This window comes from Balaenoptera acutorostrata, chromosome 2 (assembly GCF_949987535.1).
Source record: "Balaenoptera acutorostrata chromosome 2, mBalAcu1.1, whole genome shotgun sequence".
In the NCBI taxonomy this organism is placed as follows: Eukaryota; Metazoa; Chordata; class Mammalia; order Artiodactyla; family Balaenopteridae; genus Balaenoptera; species Balaenoptera acutorostrata.
Window position 1 is genome coordinate 185700683 of NC_080065.1, and position 26413 is coordinate 185727095.

General features: G+C 60.5%; 2 protein-coding genes across 4 annotated transcripts; one reads left to right on the top strand and one right to left on the bottom strand.

Annotated features, from left to right (window-relative positions):
- Positions 1-1321: 1321 nt before the first annotated feature.
- On the top strand, positions 1322-8587 carry POLR2E (RNA polymerase II, I and III subunit E). The gene is made up of 7 exons (XM_007176633.3): positions 1322-1463; positions 2987-3161; positions 6575-6690; positions 7124-7204; positions 7576-7634; positions 7740-7818; positions 7945-8587. The coding sequence occupies exons 1-7, from the start codon at positions 1407-1409 to the stop codon at positions 8008-8010; spliced, it is 633 nt and encodes a 210-aa protein (XP_007176695.1). The 5' UTR covers positions 1322-1406; the 3' UTR covers positions 8011-8587.
- Positions 8588-11669: 3082 nt separating this feature from the next.
- ARHGAP45 (Rho GTPase activating protein 45) lies at positions 11670-26016 on the bottom strand. 3 transcript variants are annotated; one of them, XM_057541799.1, is made up of 23 exons: positions 25867-26016; positions 23625-23976; positions 20107-20250; positions 19837-19921; positions 19688-19760; positions 19438-19504; positions 19215-19352; positions 19041-19105; positions 18748-18858; positions 18594-18674; positions 16745-16933; positions 16385-16522; positions 16080-16270; positions 15835-15959; positions 15678-15761; positions 15448-15552; positions 15164-15336; positions 14638-14826; positions 14406-14543; positions 13946-14172; positions 13655-13865; positions 12826-12934; positions 11670-12452 (listed from the first exon to the last, which is right to left on the bottom strand). In XM_057541799.1, exons 1-23 carry the CDS (start codon positions 25993-25995, stop codon positions 12082-12084), a joined length of 3495 nt encoding a protein of 1164 aa, XP_057397782.1. In that variant the 5' UTR covers positions 25996-26016; the 3' UTR covers positions 11670-12081. The 3 variants fall into 3 exon arrangements, with proteins under 3 accessions (XP_057397782.1, XP_057397780.1, XP_057397781.1); XM_057541797.1 differs by lacking the exon at positions 25867-26016 and adding an exon at positions 24813-24935 and having other exon boundaries at positions 23625-23955; XM_057541798.1 differs by lacking the exons at positions 15678-15761; positions 25867-26016 and adding an exon at positions 24813-24935 and having other exon boundaries at positions 23625-23955.
- Between the last annotated feature and the right edge of the window lie 397 nt (positions 26017-26413).

Below are 26413 nucleotides of genomic sequence, written 5' to 3' on the forward strand. Positions count from 1 at the left end.
GATGCTGAAAATGGCTGCAAACCTGAACTTTTCAACCCAACCAGCAAGGCCTCCCAGGATATGCCCCACCTGACCCTCTGACCTCGTCTCCCACCCCTCCCCCACCACCGGCCTCCTTGCTGCCAACACAACCAGGCATGGTCCAGCCTCAGGGCCTTTGCACACACTGCACCCCTGCCTGATACACTTTCCTCCAGACATCCCCACGGCTCCTACCCTCTCACCCTTTGGGTTTTTGCTGGAAACTTCCTTGACCACATTTTTTTTTCTTTTTTTTTTTTTCTGGCCGAGCGGCTTGTGGGATCTTAGTTTTCCCCACCAGGGATTAAACCTGGGCCCTCGGCACTGAAAGCACGGAGTCCTAACTACTGGACCGCCAGGGAATTCCCTTCCCTGACCCCATTTGGGACTGCAAACCTCCCGTCTCCCTCAGCCTGCTCTATTTCTTCTTCCACAGCATTGTCACCGTCTAACATACTTTCTCATTTACTTATTATGTTCGCTTCTGTCCTGTCTCTCCCTGACATTTAAGGGTGCTTGGCCTGGTTTGTTCACTGTCCCTGTGGTTGCTCATTAAACATTGAATCATTGAATGAATGCATTACTGAATGAGAAGTTACCAATGCAGGGGCACTGGGCTCGGCAGGGGTGGGCTAACCTCCTGTACGAACTCGGGGGCAGGGGCAGATGCGGACTGTAAAAACATGCACAGTCTTGGGGGCTGTGGGGTATCCAGGCAGGGGCTGGGCTGGGGCTCACGGGACAGGAGAGGGGGAAGACAGAGGTGGGAGCATTTCATAAGCACCAGGAACTATTCCAAGCTCCTCCCAAGTACGACCATCTCCTTAGATCCCCAGCTAACCCTCTAAAATGGGGACACTATTTCCATTGTACAGAGGGGAAACTGAGGCTCGGGGGCATTAAGTTGCATGTAGCCCTGAGCCAACTGAGAAAACCCCCTACAATTGGATGCACAAACACTCATGGAGCGCCTCTTAGGCCGCCCGACGGTCCCCGGGAGCTGAGCAGACCCCTAACCCCGTCAAGGCCTCAGTTTCCCCGCCCACACCTCGCCTCTGTTCTCTGGATTCTAAACGGCCCTCCCAGGCAGGCATTGAGCGGAAACTACAACTCCCGAGGGGCCTTGCGGTCAAAGCCTCGCGAGAACTTCCGAGGCGCGGGTGGCGGTGCTGGTCGCACGCTTCTCGCGCAGCCAACCATCGCTTTAGTAAGGCTCGGGCTGCCCTTGGCGCTGCCGCTCCCGAAGGTCGCTGCATTCAGGCATTCGCCGGCGACAGCCCTGCAAGGGGAGGGCGACGTGAGGGGGCCTGACCGGGGCTCGGCGCAGGCGTAGTGGGCGCGGGTGCTGCCGGGCGCAGGCGCAGGGAGTGCAAGCGGCGGCAGCCATGGACGATGAGGAGGAGACATACCGGCTGTGGAAGATCCGCAAGACCATCATGCAGGTGAGCAGCGCGCTTGGCGAACGCGGTGAGAGCGAGCCTCGCTCCCCCAGGCGAGCCGGGCACGCAGCAGCCGGGGCGCGGACGGCGGGTGCGAGGCCCGGAGGTAGGAATGAGCCTCCCCACCCCCGGCCGCGCGGCTGGAGCGGAAGGGTCGGGCTCAGGCGGGGCCCCCGGGGCGGGGGTTTGCGGGGGACGGAGTCGCGAGTCCAAGAGCCCCCCGGGAGGGGTCAGGGTCTCGCTCGAGCTGGAGAGAGGGAGGACGGCAGACGCTAGGCCGGCGCGTGTTTGTGTCCATGGAAGTTTCTGATGTTACTTATCGGGGTTCTTGAATTCCTTAATCAGTAGAAATTGATAGCAGGCCAGACGAGAAATTCAGGCAAGGCTTTATTGGAGTTTGTGCTGCAGCATGAAATAGCGAAAACAAGCAACAGGTGCCCTTGCTCCAAGGAGGGCGAGCTGGTCCCTTAAATGGGGTGAGGGTGGGGGCGGGTCCGGGTCCAGGGGTCAGGCCGGAGGGGTGGCTTGGAGGGGTCTGCCCACCCCCTTGGTGGTGCTGTGTGCAGGGATCATGCCCAATACCCTGCTTTTGCTCCTGGCTCCTCAGAAGTGGCAGTTGGGTTCTTGGCCTTTTTGTATCTTGGTCCTTGTTTGCCCCAACTGCGCATGTGCATAGTTATTTCTAGTCCCTTACATATAGTTTCTGGGTTTTCTGTTGCTGGAGGAGACATTTGCCCAGGTGCAAAGGCTTCAGCAAAAGGTCCCAGGTCCCAGACTGTTTTATCGGTACCACTTCAAGTGCATAACGCAGAATCCCGGGGTCCTGGGGGTGGAAGGAACCCTGGTGGGCTGGACGACCGCTGTCTGGTGGCTACTTAGATGTCTCAGCCACCAACTTTGAATTACTCAGGCCGGGTCCGAGTCATACCAGTGTTCTCTGTGTGCCTCGTTCTTTAAGCCACCCCGTGGGAGGGGACGGCTTGCGGCCTTGATCAAGAGCACCCACCCTCCCAGGAATCCTGCTGGGCTAAGGCCAGGTGGTGGCCCCCAGCCTCTTTGACACTTTGCAGAGCTGCCCAAAGACAGGGCCGGAGCAACTGTGCTTCTGGTTGACAGTATCGGGGGCCCCTGGGAAAGGAGACCCAGGGCTCTGGAGGGAGACTTGGCCGAGGAAAGGGAGTGCGGGCAGGGCTGGGCTGGGTAGCGATTCCAACCTTCCTTTCTCTCTCTGGGTCCTCATCTAGTCCACGCACTCAAAGAGCCCCAGTTTCTGAGGCAGGACCTAGAACTGCTGACCCTCAGGCCTTTGCCTGGTTTTCCAACCAGCGTCTGCCCAGCCAGCCCAGCAGCATCCTCCCAGCCAGCTGTCCCTGTCTGCCCCAGACCCTGGGGCCTGACTCTGCATTCAACAGCCCTCCTCACATCCCAGCTCTGTCCCGGTCTCCTCTGCAGTGGCCTCGCCTACCTCGAGCTCTTGCTGCCGTCCCCCCTCCGCCCTGGGGTCACCTGGTCCTTTCTCTTTGCAGCTTTGCCACGATCGTGGCTACCTGGTGACCCAGGATGAGCTGGACCAGACGCTGGAGGAGTTCAAGGCCCAGTTTGGGGACAAGCCCAGTGAAGGGCGGCCTCGGCGCACAGACCTCACGGTGCTGGTGGCCCACAACGATGACCCCACCGACCAGATGTTCGTCTTCTTCCCAGGTGAGGGGCAGCTCAGGGCCAGCTCGTAGCAGCCACCTGCCTTGTGACCCAGAGTCTGCCTGCTCTCATCCTTCTGCCCCCTCGCCCTCCTTGCTGTGGGGACTCCTTTTCCAGCTTCCTCTTCTCGGTCACCTTCCCCATTCTCTCTTCCTCAACCCTTTTCTCCGATCAAGGTTATCACAGGCCTCCCAGCTGGGCCCCTGGGTCCTCCCTGCTCCCACCCGTCAGCCCAGCTTCTGCTCCCAGCGCTTGCCCTTCCTGCGCTGCTGCAGGACTCCTGCCCTTTCTCGTCCCTGCCTGTTCCCCCCTCGCCTGCCTGGTCAGTGTCCATCCATCGTCCCTGGTGACTGAGCTCAAGTGCCTCCTCTTTGGGAACCCCCTCTGAGCCCCGGGTTGAGTGAAGACAACCCCCCCACCACCAAGGGTGTCCCAGGACCCCTGTGTTCCTCTGTCTTTGCACGTCCTACACTGAGGCAGCCTGGCTCTAAAGCCCCAAAGGTTAGGGGGCCATGTTGGGTCATGAGCACCTTGGGGGCCCACCCCAGTGCCTTGAATCAAAGGGGTGGGCAGAAAATGCTTGTTCAACAGACCCAGGTGGCACTTTTTTTAAAAATGTATTTTATTGAAGTACAGTTGATTTACAACGTTGTGTTAATTTCTGCTGTACAGTAAAGTGACTCAGTTATAAATATATATACATACATATATATGTGTTCTTTTTCACATTGGTTTATACTATGGTTTAATTCCAGGATACTGAATATAGTTCCCTGTGCTATATAGTAGGACCTTGTTTATCCATCTTACATATAATAGTTGGTATCTGTTAACCCCAAACTCCCAATCCATCCCTCCCCCACCCCCCATCCCCTTGGCATCCACACATCTGTTCTCTATGTCTGGGAGTCTTTCTGTTTTGTAAATAAGCTCATTTGTATCATTTTTTTAGATTCCACATATAAGTGATATATGATATTTGTCTTTTTCTGACTTATTTGGTGTAGTTTGGTAATCTCTAGGTCCATCCATGTTGCTGCAAATGGCATTATTTCATTCTTTTTTATGGGTGGGTAGTATTCCACTGTATATATGTACCACATCTTCTTTATCCATTCATCTGGACATTTAGGTTGTTTGCATGTCTCGGCAATGGTGAATGGCGCTGCTATGACACTGAGGTGCATGTATCTTTTTGAATTATAGTTTTGTCTGGATATATGCCCAGGAGTGGGCTTGCTGGGTCATATGGCAACTCTGTTTTTAGTTGTTTTTGTTTGTTTGTTTTTAAGATTTATTTGTTTGTTTATTTATTTATTTATGGCTGCGTCGGGTCGTAGTTGCAGCATGTGGGATCTTCATTGAGGCATGTGGGATCTTCCGTTGCAGCGCATGGGCTCTCGAGCGCGGCGCGCGGGCTTCTCTCTAGTTGTGGCATGCAGGTTTTCTCTTCTCTAGTTGTGACATGCAGGCTCCAGGGTGCATGGGCTCTGTAGTTGTGGCATGCAGGCTACAGAGCGCGTGGGCTCTGTGGTTTGCGGCACGCAGGCTCTCTAGCTAAGGTGCGTGAGCCCTCTGTTGTGGTGCGCGGGCTTAGTTGCCCCGCGGCATGTGGGATCTTGGTCCCCTGACCGGGGATCGAACCCACGTCCTGCATTGAAAGGTAGATTCTTAACCACTGGACCACCAGGGAAGTCCCCTCATGTCTTGCATTTAAATCTTTGAGCCATTTTGAGTTTATTTTTGTATATGATGTGAGGGAGCGTCTAACTTCATGGATTTACATGTGGCTGTCCAGCTTTCCCAACAGCACTTGCTGAAGAGACTGTTTTTTCCCCATTGTATACTCTTGCCTCCTTTGTCGAAGATTAATTGACCATAGCTGTGTGGGTTTATTTCTGGGTTCTCTATTCTGTTCCATTGATCCATGTCTGTTTATGTGTCAATACCATGCTGTTTGAAAACTGTAACTTTGTAGTATTATTGTAAGTCTGGGTGAGTTATGCCCCCTGCTTTTTTCTTTTTCTGAGGATTGCTTTGGCAATTCTGGGTCTTCTATGGTTCCATGTAAATCTTAAGAGTATTTGTTCTAGTTCTGTGAAAAATGTCATGGATAATTTGTGCCGGGTCTTAGCTGCGGATCCATGAATTGCTTTTTTATGTTGAGATATATTCTCTCTATACCCACTTTCATAAGAATTTTTATCATGAACGGATGCTGAATTTTATCAAATGCTTTTTCTGCATCTGTTGAGACAGTCGTGTGGTTTTTGTCTTTCCTTTCGTTGATGTGGTGTATCACATTGATTTGCATATGTTGAACCATCCTTGTGACCCTGGGATGAATCTAGGTGGCACTTTTAAGAAGAGTGTCCCCTGTGTGTGAAGCGTATTTACTGTAGACTCTGGTGCCTAAGCACGTGCCTCCCGTGGTGCCGTCTCGGGGCTGGGGCCACCTCACTTCCTGGTCTTTACTGACAGTGGGGGTGTCCTGCTCTCTCAGATGGGCCGTGGCACAGGGTTGAGGTCCCTGCCTGTGTTAGTTTGCATGGCTGCTGTAACAAAACCCCACAGACCAGGGGCATAAACAGGCAGTGCTTCTCTCCCAGTGTTGGGGGCCTCTCGCTGGTGTGTAGACCTCCGTCTTCTCCCTGTGTCCTCACATGCTCGTCCCTTCCTGTGTATCTGTGTCCTGATCTCTTAAGGACCCCAGCCTCACGACCTTGTGTTACCGTAATTACTTTTTTAAAGACCCCATTTCCAAACACAGTCTCATTCTGAGGTTCCTGGGGGTCAGGACTCCAACAGAGGGACGTCGGGGACAGGGCACTGCCGGTCGGTGGAGTGGGGTGTGAGGAGAACGGCGAGAGGCAGCGGATGTGCTGCACACGGACTCCGGGGCTGCCCCAGCCGCCGACCTGCTGGGCTCCTAGGGTCCAGCCGTTCTCTCGTGACAGGCCCCAGGCCCTGTGCGCTGCCGAGACCGTGAGGACCCCCGGTGCTGGCAGCGAGGAGCTGGGTGGGCTGTCTCCGTGCTGGGACCGTGCTCCGCGGGTCGTCTCGCCTCCACTCACCTCCGAACACCCCAGCCCTGGTCTCGTGGGCCCCCGGACTAAACAAACTGCTTAGTCTGGGACTTCCCGAACCTCAGAACCGCTGAGGCACTGAGCAGACCCAGACTCCCAGACCCCACTTCCAGAAAGAGGTCCCTTAGGTCCAGGGCCCAGGGCACCTTTCAGCTCCCACGTGACATGCAGGCAGCCAGAGCCCCGTTCTGGGACCAGCAGCCCGGTTCTCACTGTGCAAACAGGAGGCCGAGGCCTCAGCGGGGGAGCGGCACCGCAGCACCTTGGCAGGGGTGGGCTAGAACCCGGGGGCGGGGGCCCAGTGTCCACCAGCCTGTGCTCGGTCTGCAGAGGAGCCCAAGGTGGGCATCAAGACCATCAAGGTGTACTGCCAGCGGATGCAGGAGGAGAACATCACGCGGGCCCTCATCGTGGTACAGCAGGGCATGACGCCCTCCGCCAAGCAGGTGGGTGCCCGCCGCCTCTGGTCCCCGGCTGTGGGTTGGACTGGCCTGAGTGGAGGCTGGTGGTTGGGATGGGCAGCTGGAGAGCACCTTTGTCCCCGTGCGGACAAGGGGACACAGGCTGTGGGGTCCAGGGAGGGGCTGCCGCACCAGCTCCCGGCAACCCTGGGAGCATTTTGACAGACGGGCCCTCACGCTTCTTGCAATGAGACTGAGGCCTCGGTAATGTGCTGAATGCCTGGGAGGGGCGGGGTTGGCTTCTCCCCAAGTGGAAACCCTACCCACTGGGGTGGGTTTTCCTGATGTGTGACGTGGGACCCGCACAGCTTCCCGGGTGCCAGTTGCCTGCGAGGAAGGGCGGGGTGGGCGGGCCCGGGGCCAGCGCAGGGGGCGGGTGGCCGCCTCGGCTGTGCCTGAGGGTCGGCGTCTCTTCCAGTCCCTGGTCGACATGGCCCCCAAGTACATCCTGGAGCAGTTTCTGCAGCAGGAGCTGCTCATCAACATCACGGAGCATGAGGTAGGGGTGGGGGACGAGACTGGAGACCCGGGAGCCCCTTCATGGTGGAGAGAAGGTGGGGCGGGGTCTCAGTGTGTGGCCCCTGGGCCAGGAGCAGCTGGGGCCTTGCTAGGAGGGCAGGTTCCCAGGCCCACCCAGCCTGCAGAGTCAGGAGCTTGGGGTGGGTGGAATCTGCATGTCCCCAGGAGCCTCGGGGCTCTGGGATTGTGCCCTGCGTCCCATCTGCACGGCTAGGGGTGTAGGCTCCAGGGCCCCCGTCCCAGTGTGGAGTCAGGACTTGCGCAGACGCCTGGGGCCCACGCCGCACCCCTCCTCTGGAGGGCCTGTGGGGTCTGTCGCAGCCCTGTGGAGACCAGGTTCTCTTCTCGCAGCTGGTCCCAGAGCACGTTGTCATGACCAAGGAGGAGGTGACGGAGTTGCTGGCCCGGTAGTATCCTTTCTGGTCCCCGGCCGGGCCCGGCTCCTCTCCCCTACACCTCTCCCCACAACGCCCCCAGTCAGTCCAGCGAGGCCTTTTCCCTGACCTGCTTCTCAGTAAACTCCGAGAGAACCAGCTGCCCAGGATCCAGGCAGGAGACCCCGTGGCACGTTACTTTGGGATAAAGCGAGGGCAGGTGAGAAGCGCCTCCCAGGGAGGAGCTGGGCCCACCTCCAGCCCTCTGCAGAGCCCAGGCTTCTGAGCAGGGCAGGAGGGACCCCGGGTCCCGGGAGTCAGCCCACCTGCTTTCCTGCCTCTGCAGGTGGTGAAGATCATCCGGCCCAGCGAGACCGCAGGCAGGTACATCACCTACCGGCTGGTACAGTAGCAGCCCGACAGACAGATGAGGCAAGAGGGCGCCGAGGGCCGGGTGTGGGCAGCCGTCCCAGTCCTATGAGTGAGCCCCGCCTGTTACGTGCTCTGGAGGGAGCTCACATCCAGCCTGCGTGCCCAGCTCATGCGACAGACGGGTCACGCTGCTGGCCGCCCCCTGTCTCTCGGCAAGTCCCCCGGGGGACGGAAAGATGGGCTGTGACCACCCACCAGTCCGGGAGTGTGGTGGCCGGCTGCCCGGGGGAGTCCGCTCCTCCTGGGAACCTTGCCTCTGCTCCCCTGGGCCCCAGGGTGGCCCGCCTTGGACCTGCCTTTCCTGGCATGAGGGTCCCCGTGGCCTCTCCTGGGCTCCTGGACGCTGAGCCCCACCCTGGATCCCACCTGACAGGGCCTCGGGAGGGGACAGGATACCGCAGGGTGGCCCCCAGCTCCTCCCGGCCTTCCGTCGCCGTGTCCCCCCCACAGTGGCCCTGATGCTGCCCGTCTGCGAGCTCCGAGGGCAGCGGGGAGTGAGACCGATTGCTACGGAATGCTGGGTATCTTAAAGAATTAAAAATATCTTGAGTAAATAAGTTCACTTGTCTGAAAGACCAAGGTGGAATGTTTACCCGGTTTGCTGTGAGCAGCCTTGCTCGGGCTTCTGGCCCCTCAACGGGGTCTTGGCCCACTTCCCCCTGGTGGAGCTGTGAGGGAGGGGCTCCAGTGCCGCCTTCAGCTTTGCTTCTTGGTGCTTTTCTTGCATAGAAGTTTGGGATCAAACTACCCCCTTTTCCCTCTACTAATTTCAGAGGCCTCCTACCCAGGCTAAGCGCAGTTGTCTGTGTTTTTGTTTAATAGCTTCGTTGAGGTAGGATTTACATACCATACAGTTGACCCATTTAAAGTGTATGGTTCCACGATCCTTAGTACACGCACAATCGGGCACCCATCGCCGCAGTCAATTTTGGAATATTCCACCTTCCTGAAAAGAAAGCCTGTCCCTGTCAGCAGTCACCCCCACCCCCTCCCCAGCCCCTGACAACCACGAATCTGTCTCTGTGGATTTGCCTGTTCTGGACGTCTCCCATCAGTGGAATCACACATCGTGTCCTTCTGTGTCTGGCTTCTCTTAACGGAGCATCATGTTCTCACGGTCCGTCCACGTTGTAGGAGTGTCAGGGCTTCACCCCTTTTCACGGCCGAGTGATGCCCCCGTGTGTGGAGGGACCCGTGTTCACTCTTCAGTTGATGGACACGGACTGTTTCCATTTGTTGGCGACTGTGCGGCGTGTTGCTGTGGGCGTCCAGGTACGAGGTGGTGTGGTTGTGTTTATTTCTCTGGCTGTGGGTGTGCCTCGGAGTAGAATTGCTGGGTCCTGCCGAAGCTCTTGTTTCCTTTAGAGAGACAGGCTGTCTCCGCCGCGGCTGCCCGGGTTCCTATTCGCGTCTCCCCCTCCTCACCAACGCTGGTTCTCGCGGCCCGGGGGTGAGTCGCTGTGGTTCAGATTCACTTGCCTGGTGCTGAGGGTGGTGAGCCCCTTTCCCCGGCTCGCCGGCTGCCTGCCGGTCATCTCGGAGACGTGTCTGTGCACAGGTCCTTTGCCCCTTGTTTAACTGGGTTATTTGTCTCTGCTGAGTTTTAGGGGTTCTTTATATATTCTAGGCTCAGGTCCCTTATTAGATATACGCTTTACAAAAATGTTTTCCCACTTTTTGTATTTCTTAGCTAGCCCCTTGTAGCCTTTATACATAGGACTCGAATCCTGGGATTTACTTCTGGGCATCGTATGACTTGGGGCTGTCACTGTCCCCCAGACAGCGGTCTTGACACCGTATAGTGAAGAACCAGAGGTGCTCTCCTCACTGCCTTGAGTTGCCACTCTCGTAGTGAACGCACAGATCCACATGGGTCTGTGTTGAGATCCTCTTCTTTTCCATTGATGAATTTAAGTTTTAAAATCTTAGTTTTATAGTACATCTGACAGGAGAACAGGTCTCCCCTTTCCCCCAGATAGACATACATCGTTTTCCAAAACCATCTTGGCCAAAAGGAGCCAGACACGGACAGATGAATCCTGTCTGATTCCACTCACAGGGGTCCCTAGAGGAATCAAGTCCACAGAGACAGGAAGCAGATGGTGGGGGAGGGGATGGGGAGTCAGGGTTTCACGGGGACAGAGTCTCCCTTTGGGAAGATGAGAAAGTTCTGGAGATGATGGTGGAGATGGTTGCACGACAATGTGAAGGTGCTTAGTGCCTGTGAACTGTGCGGTTTAAAGTGGCAAAAATGGTAAATATGTATAATTTACAGTTTAAAAAAATTGTCTTGGCTGTTCTTGAGTATTGATTCTTGCAAATGAATTCTAGAATCAACTCACTCATTCCCTGAAAATTCTTTCTACTCCTGGTTAGGGTGCTTGGTCTCCCGGCTGGGCACAGACCTGTCCCCGGGTGCGGGGTCTCAGGTGCGAGGTGCAGACGCCCCTTACGCCCTCCATCCAGCGGCACCAGCTCCCCTTTAGGGTCCCCTGCTTGTTGCTGGGGCACCGGTTCCGCCTGCCTGCGCCACCACGCACAGCCTGTTCTGAGTCCCTGAGATTGGTCCTGACGCCTGCCTGCCTCGGGGCTTCAGGAAGTGGGGCCCCCCGGGTCTGGAGGCAGGGGCTGGCTTTCACGCAGCACCCCCAGCCCCTCACTCCGGCCACCAGGACATGTTGTGAGCCTGGGCCAGCCCTTGTCTGAAGGTGGTGCAGCCTGTGAAGTTGTGTGGCATGATCCGCCAGGCTCCTTAGAGATGCTTTGGCACCTGACAGTGGGATGCTTTCTTGCTGTTACCTGTCCTGCTGAGCACTCTGAAATGTTAATAGATTTGCTCATTCTTCTGACCGTTGTTTTAAAAAACGTAGATCGGGGTCAGCAGAGTTTTGCTGTAAAGGGCCAGGTGGTCAATATGTTGGCTTTGCTGGACAGGTGGCCCTGCTACAGTTGCTCAACTCTACAGGGCAGAAGTGGCCACAGGCCACATGTAACCGAGAGGGTGTGGCCCCCGGCCCATTATCTGTTTGCAAAACACATTGGTAGTTTGCTGGCTGCTTTTCCCGCTCACTCTTAGGAAGCGTCTGCAGCGGCAAAGCGCCCTGACTGCCACAGCGGGTCTTATCTAAGCCTGGGCGGGGGCCTGCAGTTTGGGGTGAGCTGTTCTGCATCAGGAGTGGAGGCCCAGCAGCTTTCACCCATGACTGGGTGTGAATTCCATCTAATTCCTCAAATGAATAGTTGGGTCTCTGCTGAGCCGGCCCCAGCCCTCCGGGATAAACCCGACTGGGGTCTCTGAGCTGGGTGCGGGGTGCTCGCCTCTCCCCCGCTGCGCCGTTCCCCGTGGCGGCCGCTGTCTTCCCGAGGCCTTTGGCGCGAGTAGAGTTCACCTGCGGCTCCTCAGCACAGCAGCCGCACCTCAGTGCTCGGGGGCCACTGGGGGCTGGCGGCCCGAGTCAGGAGTCGATGGGAATCGGTCCCCACGGCCACCTGGGCTCCCGCGCCTGACGGGGCTGCCTTGTGGAATTTCTTCCTCACAGCTCCCTGCCCCCCAAGCCCAGCGAGGAGCTGGGGACGGCGCTCAGTGCCCTGTGTGTCTGGGTCGCTAGGCCACTGCTGCCAGAGAAGACAGGCGCAGGTTAAAGACTTTATTTTATGCAAAAGGAATGTTCCTGTAAGAGAACTCCATCGTGGAACTTCACTGCATCCTCAGCCCCAGGTATCCAAACCCAGTTTTCCATAAAAGCCAGGGCATCCCGAGGCCGCCCGCCCACCATCCACAAAGGCGTCCAGCCCTCCTCCCGGCTGCCATGTGGCCTCCATGGCCCAGCGCCAGGGTGAGCAGGGTCCCTCCATCACAGCCTGGGCGACTCCAAGAGCAGAATCCCCCAGCTCAGCGGAGTGGGGCCTGGTGGGCGTGCGGAGCAGCGCAGGCGGAAACTTCTGGAAAAGGTGGCCAGTGATGCCCTTGCCGCTGTGGGCGGAAGGAGAGGCCTCTCGGTGACGTGTCCGTAGGGACAGGAGCCTGGAGCAGACCTGCCCGCTGCCCCAGCTACACGAACTCTGGCCGCCTCTCCCAGCCTGCGCCCCCTGCCAGCCGCCCGCCGCGGAGCCTCACGGCTGGCAGGCGGGCCACAGCCACGTTGTTGCACTGGTTGGTATTGTGCTCGGCGAGCCGCTGGGCCGGCTCCTCCCCGAGGTCCTCCCAGACCCCAGGCCCGGGCCCATCTTCCCCCTCCCCGGTGGCAGTGCCCAGCTGCTCCTCACTGCCGCTGCGGCTGTCCCGGCCGCCCTCCGCACCCGCCTCGCCTCCCAGCTTCTCCAGGAAGCCGAGGTGGTGCAGGGCCGCCCCACCCGCTGGGGACGACAGGTCCGAGGCCTCCTCCAGTTCTGAGTCGGAGTCATTGGAGGTAGCGTGGGGTTCTGGAAAGTCCAAGGGAGAGAGACAGGGACAGACAGACAGAGGGACAGATGGACAGCCTGTGAGCAGGGTGGGGGGCACTGGGCGGAGAACTGGGCATCCGCCTCCCCCCAGCAGGCCCGGCTCCCTGCTTAGAACCCTCCCGGGTCAGGCGAAGGTGCAGGGTCTCAGACACTGGGGTCGTTTCCACTTCGGGGTGCCCATTTCTCGGCGTTGGCAAAAACACCTCGAAAGGGTGTCTCTTTGCAAGTGTTTGTAACACGTTAAAGACAGTGAAAAAGCAGGTGACACTCATGGTCTCCACGGGAGACAAACCAGGATGCAGCCCTTGAGGTGGACCCACTGTGTCATCTGCCGCCTGGGCCCACTGCTCACCGAGGCCCCCATCCTCAGCCTCCTCCGGCAGGGGGAAGGCCGCGTCCCTGCTGACCTCCGGGTACGGCTCCTGGACCACCACCTCGGCCCCCTGGTTGGACGTCACATCCTGCAGAGGCGGAATGGAGGTCAGGGGGCGCCATGGTTCCGGCCATCCCACATTCCATTTTTCTGTCCTGTTAAACCCTAAAAACTGTTAACACCCGCTGCAGCTGAGCATGTGAGGCCCCCGGATCCCAAGTCACGAGCAGGCTGAGCTCGTCCAAAGCGGGCAGAGGCCCTGGCCAGGAAGGCTGAGGCAAGCCCTGCATGGACAACAGCGTGGGAGCCACTGTCCTGAGGCCACACCCAGGCGTGTCACCTCCACAGCCAGAGACGCCAGATGAGGGGTTAAAGACGCACAGTGGGGACTGAGCGTGGGAGCTGATGCTGCCTGGAAGCGAACAGACTTGCAGAAACAAGGCCTGTCAGCTGAGGAGAGCAGCAGGCTGGACCCAGAGGATGTGCTGTAGGCGGTGCAGAGATGGGAAATGGGAGAAGGGGCAGGACGTCGGGTCTAGTGCGTTCTGATGTGAGCTCCAGGGGACGCGGGGGGAGGCCGAAGGGCCTCTGCACTGCCTGGGGCTCCTTCCACAGATCTGAACCCACACTTCATCCAGTTCTTTGATTCAAAGATGCCTTGGGTGCCCCTGACGGGGCTCTGGCCCCATCCGAGCCAGACATCTCCCAGCCCTTCTTCCTGTCTAATCCCCCCGTGGGTGAGCGAGGTTCCCGGCCCCCATGATGCTCACAGAGCCCTGCACCCCCGCCCAGGGTGGACCACCCTCACCTGGCACCCGGATGCCACCTCAGGCTCCTCCTCAAAGACCAGGCTGTAGTGGGTGATGAGGGTCTCCAAGATGCAGGCCTGGTGGGGGTAGTCCACCAGGGAGGAGAGGGACACGGTGGCCTCCGTGGGCCGGGGCCGCAGCAGCGTGGGCCCAAACACGATGCCCAGGTTCCCCGGCGTCATCTTGTTGTCCTGCTCCACCTCCACGATCCTGGGGGTCGGAGTGCAGGAGCAGGTGTGAGCAGCTCCCGGGACCCCACCGCCCTTGACCCTGGCCTGGCCAGCCCTCACCTGCGCAGGTGCCGCATCAGGTACTGCAGCGTGGCCCAGTTCTCCGGCGGCAGGTCCCGCAGGAGCTCCCGCAGCCGGCCCGCCATGGCCACGGCCACAGCCTCTCTCTCGGTGACATCTGGTCGGCCTCGGGTTGCCGCCTTGGCCTCGGCCTCTGCCTTCAGACTGTCCTTGGCCAGCCCCACAAGCTCGTGGTAGAGGCGGAAGGAGATGAGTGGCTCAGGCAGCTGCAGGGTGACGGGTTAGGTGTGGGGGTCAGTGGGCCTGGCCCCATGCCATCTGTCCTGCACTGGCCCCGCCCCTAGCAGCAGCCCCGCCCCTGAAAGGCACCGGTCCCGCCTACCCTGTACTGACCACGCCCCTGGCCTAGCAACCACAACCCTGCTCAGAGCTGGCCACGCCCCCCACCAGGCTCAGGTCCAGCCCAGGATCTGCTCTGCTCTGTCCCCATCTGTCTCACCTGGCGCAGGTAGAGCTTGAGGACGTTGCTGATGTCGTGGGGCGAGGCCTGCGACAGCTCCACCAGCTCCTTGCCGTTCTCGAAGGCCTGGCACAGCTTCTCCACACGCGTTTTCACCCCATTGACCCGGTAGATGCCCTGTGGGAGCCCGCAGTCAGCCTGGGCCCACACCCCTCCCCTCCCTGCGCGGCCCCTCGGCCAGAGCCCCTGCAGCTGTGCCCACAGCAGTCACCTTGGTGCGCAGCGCCCGCTGCTCGATCTCGAAGACACACTTCTTGACGATGAAGGGCACGCCGTCCGGGGTGCTGCGGGCGGCCTGGCTGAAGTCCTGGCCAAAGAGCTGCAGGCGGCCCTGCAGCTTCTTGTGGCCACACTGGATGGCCAGGGTCTCCAGGCACTTCTTGTGGCAGGCCAGGCAGCACTGGGGGCGGGCGAGGAGTGAGCAGACCTTCCTGGCGCCCCAGCCCCACGCAGACACCCCCGGCTCCCCCTCCCACCGCGTCCCCCGCTGCTCTCATCACCCCCCTACAGGGCAGCTTTCACCCCTCCTGGTTGGGAGACGTGCCCCTGCCACCAGTGCAGCCTGGGCTGCTCCCACGGCCTTCTGGTTCCCTCAGCACTGGCTGAGCCCTCCGCCTGGGATGCTCTCCCCCAGGAGACTGCAAGTGCTCCTGGCTTCACTTCCCTCCAGCGCTCTGCATGGCACGGTCCTGAGGGCACACATGCAGGTGCCTGGCTCCCCCGGGACCACCACTCACCTCCTCACACTCGGCGCCCTGGAAGTACACGTAGCTGTTGCACTCCCGGCACTTGGCCGGCGTGCGGAGCTTCCGGAGCCGGTGGGTACGGGCCGCCTTGGACAGCCCCACGTGGCGGAAGGGCCCTCTGGGCATGGCCACAGGCAGCTCCGGGGCCATGCCATTGAGGTCATCTGGTGGGAGCGGGGGCAGGTGGTCAGTGTCACCGAGGCAGGTCAGGGCCAGGCGCACAGAGAGAGTCCAAACCCCCCTCTCCCCACTGCCCCGCCCAGGGGTCCCCTCACCCTGGTCAAAGGCTGATGCGCCTGTGCTGCCCTCCTGGTCGGCCAGCTCCTCGCTGGACGACATGGTGCCACTCGAAGACATGCGCTCGAACTTCTTAAAGTCCCCTGAGCAGGAAACAGGGTTGTCAGAGACTCCCCCGAGGGCCCCCAGCTGCACGATGAGCCCGCTGAAACCCGGGGGCGGGGGCGGCAGCTCTGTGAGCCCCCCGCCGCCGGCCAGGCCCCTTCACCTGAACCAGGGCTGGGGTCCAGACTGGCGTCAGAGTCTGAGATGGCGATCGGCCACGACTTGTGCACCTGGTGTCCGCGCCCACCTGCGAAGGTGTCCCCAGTGAAGGGCTGAAGGGGGCTGCAGGGGGGCCGCGCCCGCCCCTGCCGTACACTCACCCCTGCGCTCCTTGGCAAGCTCCCCGTCGCCGAGCCCACCTTCCTCCGGGGGGCAGCCCGCGGCCTCCGCCACCGCGGCATCGCTGACGTTGAAACTGCCCTTTCGGGCGCGCAAGACCGGGGACCTGGTGGGACCAACAGCCAAAAAGAAGGGGCCACGATGGGGGTCACAGAGGCTCACTGCCCCCGCCCCCACCTCAGGAGGGAAGTCCGGCTCCCCCGGGCATGCGCAGACGGCGGGGTACCAGGTGTTGGCGGAGACGTGGGGCTCGAAGTCGTAGTGCACGTCTGGCTCCTCGCCGCGCTGCAGCTGGCGCACGTGGGAGGCGTACTGCTGGCCCGGGTCGTACAGCTTGCTGCTCTCGCACAGCATGTGGAAGTGCACAGGCAGCGGGGCCGTCTGCATGTGCATCATCTGGTAATAGGAGATGGTGGCCTGCGGGCAGGCAGGTGGGAGGGGCCCTAAGTACTGGAGGTCCTGAGGCTGGACGGACAGCCGCCCCGCCCACCCCGACAGGGGCGGGGGCGGGGGCGGGAGCACGGCGCTCACCGACTTGATGGTCTGGTCGCTCTGCCGGATGACTTCCTGGATCTGCCGGAGCGCCGTCACCTTGGTGTCCTCAAGCTCCTGCTTCTGCGTCTTAGCGTCCGCCACGCACGTGCGGTACGTGGCCATGGCTTCCTCCGCCTGGGGTGGGGGTGGGGGTGGGGGTGGGGTGCCCAGAGAGGCCTCAGCCCGAGGTTCAGCCCTCAGGGCATCTTCAGGCCCCACACGGAAATCAGCCAGGCACAAAAGGACAGGAAGGCATTCCTGGCAGGAGGCACAGCCCAGACAAAGGCCCGGCGGTGGGCAATCCTGCACAGGGCGTCAGACCTGTCCTGCACCCCCTGCCCCCTGACCCGCCCTCACCTTGTTTTTGGCCTCCTCCTCCAGGCGCCGCCTCTTGTCCAGGGTTTTGGAGGCCGCGCCCCCTGCACCTGGGCCAGCGCCCGCCTGCTCTTCCTCCGCCTTGGCCACTAGGAAGCGGGCCTTGTCGTGGTCTTCGCAGCGCTGAACGTAGCCCTGCTTGGCCTTGCGCAGATTGGACTCTGCCTCTTGCTGTGGACATGGGAGGAGCCAGACCAGCACCATCAGCCAGAGACCGCGTTAGGGACCTCTGCCACCCACATCCCTTGGGCCAAAATCCCATGGCCAGTCAAGCAAACAGAGGCCCCCGCCCAAGAACCAGTGGTGGAAGAATAGGAGGTGACACCTACAGGGCGACCCTGGGAGGAGCCAGCATCTGGCATGCCCATTTCACAGCCAGGGAAGCTGAGGCACAGCTAAGCTCTGAAGGAGACACCAACTACCTCATCCTCTTGACACCTACACCCACACCCACCAGAGCGACTTGTGCTTCTATCTCTTTCATTTCCTGTCTCAGAGATGAGAACAGTGAGGCCGCTCAGACAGGAAGTCAGGCACCCTCAGGGTTGGCAGGAAGAGCACTTAGTCAAAACCCAGTGGGCCCTCTGGGGGCCACACCTCACAGTCTACACGATCAGAAGCTTAAACATAAAGAAAAGAGCTCACAAGAGTACTAGAAGAAACCATGAGAGAATTTCTTAAAATAAACATAGCATGGGGAAGGCCTTTCCATGCGTGACACAGAACCCAGAAACCATAAAAGACTGCTACTAACAATCATGGGTTTCAACTGGGAAAACAGGCAACAGGTTAAATCAAAAGTCAAAACAATAAACTGGGGGTGGGGGAGTTTGTAACACATCTCATCAAGGCCTGGGTTCTCTAATATGTAAAGAGCTCTGGCAAGTCAATAAGAAACAGGCTACTATACAATCCGAGGTGAGCAAAGGATATGAACTGAGAGCTCACAGAAGAGGAAAAGCATGGCTGTGGCTCGGGAGGTCAGCTTCTATGCTCATGACACCTGTGACCCAGCCATTACCTTTCGGGCACTGATCTGAGATAAATGGTAGGTCACATGTCTGAGCAACAGGGGCACAAGCTCGTCACAGCAGTGGTGTTTGAAACAGCAACAGCTCAACAACAACTAAACTGTCCATCAGTAGGGATTTAGTGAACTAAGCCCTGTGGCTCTGCAGCTGAGCACTTGTAGCTGAGAAAAAGGGAGGAGTTTCACATGGAGTGAGATGGGGCCAGTCCCTGGATATGGAGGTGAGTGTAAAAGGCCAGAAGCAGAACAGGGTACTCGGCAAGCTGTCATCAGGTGTAGAAAAGGTGGGAGCGGCTCATGTGCCAGATGTGCCACAGGACACCACTAGCTGGAGCAGGGGCCGTGGGGGCTCTGTGCACCGCAGACCCTGTTAGCAGGCCTAAAGAGCGGTGCAAAAGATTGCTAGTGCCTTTGGAACAGCCCAAAAGAGAGGTGGGAAAAGAGCAACATGGACGAACCTGGAGCATCCACCAGACCTGAGAGAGCCTCAGTTTCCCTCTAACCCAGACCTGCTCCTGGCGGCCACGGGTGACCCGGTCCCTCCGGACATCTGACCCGTGACAGTGATGGGGGCCCCGGACCAGGGCCTCTCCTGCTGCAGCTGCGGGTAATGGGGCTGGAGCAGTTGGGAGACAGGACCCACTCCAACCTGTGACGCCACAGTGAGCCCCACGCGGGCACAGGGCACTCTGTCGGGTGTCCGCAAAACTCGGGAAAGGACCACCCGGGTGTGCACCAGGGGACTGCGCGTGCACGAGCCGGCCCACCCTGCCCCCTCCTAGCCCCGCCGCCCCGCGGTACCAGCTTCCTCTGGGCACGGTGCCAAGACTCCTTGATCTCCTTCCTGCGCTTCTCGTGCTCGAGCCGCCGCAGGTTCAGGGGCTGGAGGGGGGAGACGTGTGTGATGGGGACCCGGGCACCCTCCACCCCGCCCACCCTCCAGGGCGAAGCTCACCTGCACGAAGGTCTGGGTCTGCAGCGTGCCCACCGCCTGCACCAGGCCGTGGCCGAACTCCAGGTCCTGCTCCAGGGCCAGCGAGTAGATGGACAGGAGGGGCATGTGCGGCTGTGGGGGCGGGGCCGGCAGTCACGGGGGTGGGACAGGCGCCCTCGTGGAAGCCCTGCCGCCTCCCCAGCTCCCTCAGCTGCCCTTGCAGAGATGGGAAACCCCTTTCCTTTGGCCCATCTTGGAGGGGCGAGACACACCCAGGCCTGAGGGACCCCACCCCGTTCCCTCGAGTTCCCCACCTCCTGCATGACGCTCTGTCTGCAGTTCTGGACGATCTTCTGCAGACCTTTGGCAAAGTCCATCTCTGCAGGCGGGGAGGGGGTGTGAGCGCAGGGGTGAGGGGAGGGGTGTGAGCGCAGGGGTGAGGGGAGGGGCCTTCCAACCAGATGCCGCCCCGCGGGCCCAGCTCGCACCCAGCGCACTCCGCTTCTCCAGGTAGCCGATGAGGTCCTTCATGTACTTGGCCATGTTCTTGGCGTACTGCAGCGCGGCGTCCACACCCCCCTCACAGCGCTGCAGCAGCGTGTCCACCGCCTCCGGGGAGAGGCAGCCTGCGGGACAGACGCCCCTCAGCCCGGGCTCCAGCCCAGCCCACCCTTCCGTCCTCAGCCCTCTGCCCCTAGGCTCAGAACTCACCCTCATCACAGTCCTCACTGCTGGGCGGGGCACCCTCGCTCCCCTGTCCATACAGGTTCTCCATGGACTGTACCAGAGGGAGACAGGTGAGTCCAGTCCGGGCTGGGTCCTGTTTGATGCCCACCCTGCAGGAGACAGTCACCGCCCCCCCTGGACAGAGCGGGAGACCACGGTCCACAGAGCGGGCAGGGGGGGACTCACCCGCCCTGCCAGCCTGACCCTGTGCAGCACCCAGGCCATCCCTGCTCACCTGGCCCGGGTCCCCAGGGGGCACTGAGAGGAGGATGCTGCTGTCCACTTCACCCATGAGGAACTCGGACACACTGCAGGTCAGGGGGCAAGTGTCAAGAGGCACATGGGTCCCCACCCTCCGCCACCCTTCCCCACCCCCACACTCACGTGCTGCTGAAGGAGACTGCGATGGTCTCCAAGGCCTTCTCAAACTCCTGCTTGTCTGAATCATTGTTGCACTCATAATGGAAGGCTGGGGGCAGACAAGGACGAGAGAGGTTGGCCCAGTCTGGGAGGTGACCACCCGTGCAACTAACTGAAGGGGGAGCATTGGAGTTGTGCCCATCAAACTCCTATGCATCCTTCAAAACCCACTTCAAACATCCCCTCCTTCAGGAAGCCCTCCCAGACAGCCCTTGCTGCCCTGTCCTGGCTGACCTTTGACCTTGGCAATGAGGGTGCCGGCAGCTGTGAGCGACTCCACGGTGTTCAGCAGTGGGTACTTGGAGATGACCTGGTGCATCACGCGGAGGGCCTCACCCAGGCACTCATGGGCAAGCGGCCGGCGGGCCTCTAGGAGGTCTGCCAGGCAGAGTGGGTATGAGCAGGGAGGGAGGGAAAGCCTGCCCACCTAACCACCTAACCCTAACCCTCCTCAGAGCTCCTGTCCCCGGGTGGGGAAATTGAGGCCAAGGTGGGAGAAGGTAACTGCCTGAGGCTCAGTGTGTGACCTCGTTGGGGGGGCGGTGGTGTGAGGAACTGTCCCTCTCTCGACTGCTGGCCAGGTCATCAAAGGCCAGATATCAGTCTAGACAGTCCTGCTCAGAACACCCTTTCCTCATTCCTCCAGAAAACAAACTCCCGCTGACCTTCAAGTTGCAGTCCTGGTGGCCTCTTCCTCCAGGCAACCCACCTGGCCCCTTCCCTGCCCCAAACTCTCAGGGCTCTGTCCAGCTCTCTCCCAGCCCTGCCTGCCTGGGCACTGGGGCTTAAACACCCTGTTACCTCACTCTCTCCCAACCAGCCACCACATGAGGCAGGTGCTGTCATCACCCCCATTTTGCAGATGAGAAAACTGAGGCATACAGGGGAGAAGTCATTTCTCAAGGATCACGCAGCTTTTCCATCTCCACTAGCTCTGAAGGCATGAGAATGCCAGGCTGAAGGACCCTGCCTGACTTTACCATAAGGGCAATGGGGAGCCATAGAAGGTATTAGAGCAAAGGAGAGTCAAGGTCAGATCTGCATCTTCAAACGTGGCTTTAAATGCCCTCCTCAGATGTTCTTAATTGGAAAAAAGCCCTGTGTGCGGGCAGAACACGCACCATCTAGTGGAAACAAAGCCGAAGGAATGTACGGATGGGGAAGGAATGAGCCGACCCTGAGACCCAGGAGGGACCTGGCCACCAGCTGGGAGGATATCTCCCGCACGTGTTTGCCTTTGACTCTGTGCCTGGTACCTGATGCTCAAAAAAAATAAATAAATAAAATAAATTAAAACTTTAAAAAATGTAATCTGGGGCTTCCCTGGTGGCGCAGTGGTTAAGAATCCGCCTGCCAATGCAGGGGACACGGGTTCAAGCCCTGGTCCAGGAAGATCCCACATGCAGTGGAGCAACTAAGTCTGTGCACCACAACTACTGAGCCTGCACTCGAGCCTGTGTGCCACAACTACTGAAGCCTGTGTGCCTAGAGCCCGTGCTCCGCAACAAGAGAAGCACCGCAACGAGAAGCCTGCGCACTGCAGCAAAGAGTAGCCCCCACTCACCGCAACTAGAGAAATCCGCGTGCAGCAACGAAGACCCAACACAGCCAAAAATATAAATAAATACATTTATAAAAAAAATTTTTAAAAATGGAATCTGAAAATAGGTGTCTGATCCCTTTTCAGCACTGAGGACCCCCACGGAATGCCACCGACAGGGAGACCCCCACGGAGTCCCTGGCCCCAAATTCCTCCGAGTGCAGCCCAGTGCCTCAGCACCAGGCAGGATTTGCTGCCTGAATCCGAGGCCAACTCAGGGAGGCGGGAAGGAGCTTGCGGAATCCATGAAAGGCCGGCTGAGGAAAGGCCGGGCCACGCCCCTTCCCAGGACATTCCTCCCACACACCAGGACCCTCGTGTCGCCTGGGCCTCGGCCACCTGTGTCCCTGCAGCACACCCACCTGGGCAGGTGGGACTCTGGCGAAGCCTGGACATGCCCAGCTCAGCACTGGCCAAGGCAAGCCCCGGGCAGCAAATGACCCGAGTGCCACGTGCTCCTGGCCAGGCCCTGCACCCCCCACCCCGCACGGTCCCCTCACCTCGGGGCCCTGCCTGGCAGCGCACCGGCGCCTGGTCCAGCGCCGGGTGCACCGTCCCGCAGATACACATGGCGCAGCCGTCAGGGCGCAGGGACCGTGAATGCGCAGGCCGGGCTAGGCAACTGGCTGGTCCGGGGTCTTTGGTGCCAGGTCCTCCGCAAGCAAACCGGCTCTGGCCGGTCCGAAGACCCGCCCCCCTCCGAGGAAAGCTCCACCCCGGCGTCCTGCTAGCTCCCCAGCCTCAGGTAGCAGGAGTCTGGGACCCAGGGAGATGCAATTCGATTTGGGATGGGGCCGGCCAAGGGCAGGCAGGGAAACAGGCCCAGGTACAGGGCGTGGGGAGGTGTGGGGAGACCCCGCCCACGTGGATCCCGCCGCCCACTGCTTCCTAGGTGGACAGCACAGGGTCCCCAAGCCCTCTCACTGTCCCCACAACAATTACTGTGAGCTGAGGACATCTGGTTACAGTCAGCAACTCCCCAGGGCATATCATTGCCCCGTTTCACAGATGAAACGCCAGAGGCTTAGAGAAGGGACAGCTGATCTAGTCTCACAGCCTGGCAGGGGCAGCAGCAGGATGCAAACCCACATGCTCTCTGCTCCAGGCCCTTCCCCTGGCCCAGGGCTGCCCCAAGGTTCAAAGAAGGGTGCCCCTGCCCTGGCCCATCCTCCTGCAGGACGCCCACCGGCTCAACCCCGCCCAGGTCTGGCCTCCAAGGAAGCGCCAGGATCGGAAAGGAACCGAGATTAGAGAGAGTTTCCCCAGGAAACAACTCCAGCCCCACCCCAGGACCAGATAACCCTGGGGGCTGACACCCCCCAACCCAGCAGAGGCCGGGCCAGCAGAGCCCCCCATTAGCGCCTACAAAGCTGAGGTCTCTCTCCACTCTGAGGTCGAATCCGGGCTCTGGCCCCTCCTTGGCTGGTTGAGCCAGGAGTCAGGGCCCCTCTCTGGGCCTCAGTTTCCTCATCTGTAAAATAGGCACCTGTGGGGAGCAGGCCAGAGTGTTTAGCATGGCCCTGGCACTGCGGTTTCTGGCAGGAGAGATCATAGTGCCCTCCTTGGCGGCCAGGGACAAACAGGAAGCAGATGAAAATAACTCGGCAGGAAGCTGGGCTGTCAGCAGACGCGTGGAGAAAACGGAACTGCCATCCCACAGGCCGCTCACTCCTGCAGCTTACATGCCGGTCCTGCCCCTTGTCCGTCCTGAATCTCTCTCTGTCCAGACCTCAGCCTGCCTCCAGTCCATTTCAGTCCAACATGCAGATCTGACCTTGTTCCACCTCTGCTCTAACACCTTCTATGGCTCCCCACCACCCTCAGGATAACGTCCAGGGTCCCTCTGCTTGCCATTCTCAATGCCTCCACCCTCACACACTTCATACACCCGAACCTTGTTCCCCCAAATGCACCTCCACTCCATGTTTCTGAGCCTGTGCACATGACATTCCCTCTTCCTGGTTGCCACCAAACTCCTATACATCCCTCAGAACCCTAGCTGCAATGGCTTTTTCCACGAAGTCCTCCCTACAACCCTCTTCGGAGCCTCCCCAAATCCCTCCCTCCACCCTGCCTCGACCCCACAGGGTTTGGGATATCTGTGTCCAACTCTGCCTTCCACCCAGGCCGCGGTGTCCCTGCCACTTCTCACCTTCACGCAGAACACACTCCTTCAGCTTCTCAAGGCCCTCGGCGAAGCGGGCCACGTCAGCCAGCAGGTGGGAGATGTCCTCCACAGTGTCGGGGCAGGGTCCCTGGATGGGTCCCTCAGCTGGGCTGGCTGTTGACAGTGGGCTGCGGTGGCCACGGCCCAGCGTCCAGGTGCTGGCTCCGGACAGTGGGAAGCCGGCAGCGCTGGCGTGGCGGCTTAGGCTGGTGGGCCTCTTGAGTGTGCCCGTGGCCTTGGCATTCAAGGCCACACTTGGTGGTTCCAGGCTGGGTGCCAGGGACACTGCATCAGCCCCATCTCTCCTGGGCAGCTCCTGGGAGGGTGGGGGGAGCCGCTAGAGCAGGTGCTCCCACTGTGGCCCTGCCTCAGTTTTCCCAGAAGTGAAGTGGGGCTCTGGAGGGTCTTCAGCCTGACCCCACAGGGGGTCAAAGGCCACAGGTCAGAGGGCTGAGATTTGGTGTTGTGCCCCTCCCGCACCTGTTACCCAACATCCTCTTCCCCAGAGCTTTCACAAACAACGGCCTCTGCCCAAACCACAGCCAGGGTGTGGGGGAGGGGCACCCCACTTCCTGGGGGGGGGGGGCCGGGGTAGGGAGGTCCAGGGTCTCTTTAGCTCCCCTCAGGGGAGGCCACTGCAGACACACCTACTCACTGGTAAAGACACCTCCTCGATTCTTTTACTCTGAGGGTCCACTAGGCCCCTGAGTCCTGTGGACACCACAGGCCAGCTTTGTACGAGGCCCACCCCATGCATCTCACTGCACACTCTGCTCGCTCTAAACCTTCCCCCAGTGGCTGGGCTGTAGCTCTCACATCTAACGGTGCCTGGAGGCCCCAAGTTCCCTGAGCCCTCACCCTACAGAGTCCTGGACCCAGAGCACCCATACTCCCTGGACCCCACAGGCAGCCCTGGACGGGGTGGGGCGTGCAGTGACCATCCCAAGGGCTCCTACCATGAGCTGAACGTGGGGATCCCAGCCCGTCCTGCATGGCCCCTGCAGTCCAGCCCCGGGGCTGTAGCTGGTTCCAGCCCCGCGCCACCGGCCCAGCATGGCACTGCCTGGCCCTGCCCCGCCGGGCCCGAGCGTAGGGTGTCCCCCGGTCCCCTGCTGCCCGCGTGTTGCTCCAAGATCCCCGCCCGCTCCGAGCTCCCCGCAGAGGCTCACTCACCCCCGAGGGCTGCGGACAGGGGCTTCCCGCCCGGTTCTTTTTCGAGATAGAAGGGGTTTTCATGAGCTCCCGCTTCTTCCTGGAGAACATGTTGTGGCCGGGCCAAGTGGCCCGAGGGGCCCGAGGGGGGGGCGGGCCGGGGGTCTCAGCGCCGCAGCTCCTGGTGTCAGTGGCCTCGGGACCACATTGTCGCTGGCCACCCCCCCCCCCCAGCTGTCAGGCCCACGTGACAGGCCCAGCCCTCATTGGCGGGTGCTTCCCCCCACAGGAAAAGGCCTCCGGAGGCGGTGACTCAGACCCGCCCCTGACCCTCCCCAGCCTCAGCCTGCCCCTCCGCTCAGTGGGCTTGAAGGTGGGGTCCCAGGCTCCGCCCCCAGCTTCCGCTTTCAGGAGCTCTGCGCGCGCACGCACGTTGGTCCGCACGCACGTTGGTCGAGGTGCCCCTGCCTGGCACTGGCGCCCCGGGCAAGGCCCTGGCGGGCACACGGGGGACTGCAGAGACACTGATGCCCCCACTCGGCCACACCCAGATGCACCCAGGAGTGCAGACACGGGAGCACGACGACACGCAGGGACACAGGCTTGGACACACGATCAGAAGCCACCCAGCTCCGCAGATGCAACGGGTACCCCTGCACACAGACACCTGCCCTCCAGTCCTCCCACCTCTCACGGATATGCCTGCCCTACGTCCTCTGGCAACCCCCCTGCAGACCCCAGGGCCCCTGGGCAGCGCTGGGCATAGTGGGTCTCCTCCCCTCGGCCCAGCTCCCGCCCCTCACCCCCCATTCTACATTCCAGGGACACGCACCGACCATGAGCACGGGACAGCTGGCCAGCAGCAGGGCTGCTAACGCTCCTGAGGTCACCGCGCCGCCTCCTCCATTCCCTGGTGGGGTCCCCCGATCTGGAGCGCTGGCGGTGTGTACAGCTTCCGGTCCCCTCCCCCCATGACCACCTCTTCTCTTCGAGCCCCCCAATCTGAGCCTTCTCCCCTCCCCAGATCTTCCTCCCCCCGCCCCCTTCCAGAGTCCCCACACTGGCCCCCACTGACCTCAGGTGTGATCTCTGGGCACGGGGCATGCAGGCCACAGCCCCTCATGGCAAACCCGACTCTCCAGGCCCGAGTCCATCCACAGACCCCGCCCAGAAGCCCCTTAAGGAACCTCTGCCCACCACTCATTGCTCTGGAGACCAGGATCAGGGGGTGAGGGCTAGCTGGTGGGTTGGCTGGCTGGTGGGCTTCTGACCTGGTCGGGAGGCCTGAGGCCTGGGTCACCCCTGCTGGGCTCCTCCAGCTGCCCCAGACATTCCTGAGCCCTGACAGCATGCCCATTTCATGACCAGCTACTCACAGGTACCGCCCTCAGGCGCCAGAACCACGTGGGCACTTAGGGGCCCCGGGACCATTGTCCAGGCTATTATGAAGGGTAAACCTGCAGGGAGACACGCCCCAGCCCACCATAGAGGGCTTCAAAGCTGGGAGTCCAGTCGGCTGTAGCTGGGTTCTCACCTGCACCCTAGAGATTACATCTGTGTCCACAAACCAACTCCTGCACACACTCGGGTGCCAGGCCCGGTATCCAGACATGGAGAGCCAT

What these genes read in the sequence shown, in the direction of transcription:
- POLR2E (XM_007176633.3), top strand. Translation starts at nt 1,407, where the DNA reads ATGGACGATGAGGAGGAGACATACCGGCTGTGGAAGATCCGCAAGACC. An exon ending in TGACGCCCTCCGCCAAGCAG is followed by an intron (nt 6,691 to 7,123) that starts GTGGGTGCCCGC and finishes CGTCTCTTCCAG; the next exon opens with TCCCTGGTCGACATGGCCCC. An exon ending in ACGGAGTTGCTGGCCCGGTA is followed by an intron (nt 7,635 to 7,739) that starts GTATCCTTTCTG and finishes CCTGCTTCTCAG; the next exon opens with TAAACTCCGAGAGAACCAGC.
- ARHGAP45 (XM_057541799.1), bottom strand. Translation starts at nt 25,995, where the DNA reads ATGAGTGGTGGGCAGAGGTTCCTTAAGGGGCTTCTGGGCGGGGTCTGT. An exon ending in GCCCAGAGATCACACCTGAG is followed by an intron (nt 23,977 to 25,866) that starts GTCAGTGGGGGC and finishes CACCTGCTCTAG; the next exon opens with CGGCTCCCCCCACCCTCCCA. An exon ending in GCAGTCTCCTTCAGCAGCAC is followed by an intron (nt 19,761 to 19,836) that starts GTGAGTGTGGGG and finishes CCTGACCTGCAG; the next exon opens with TGTGTCCGAGTTCCTCATGG.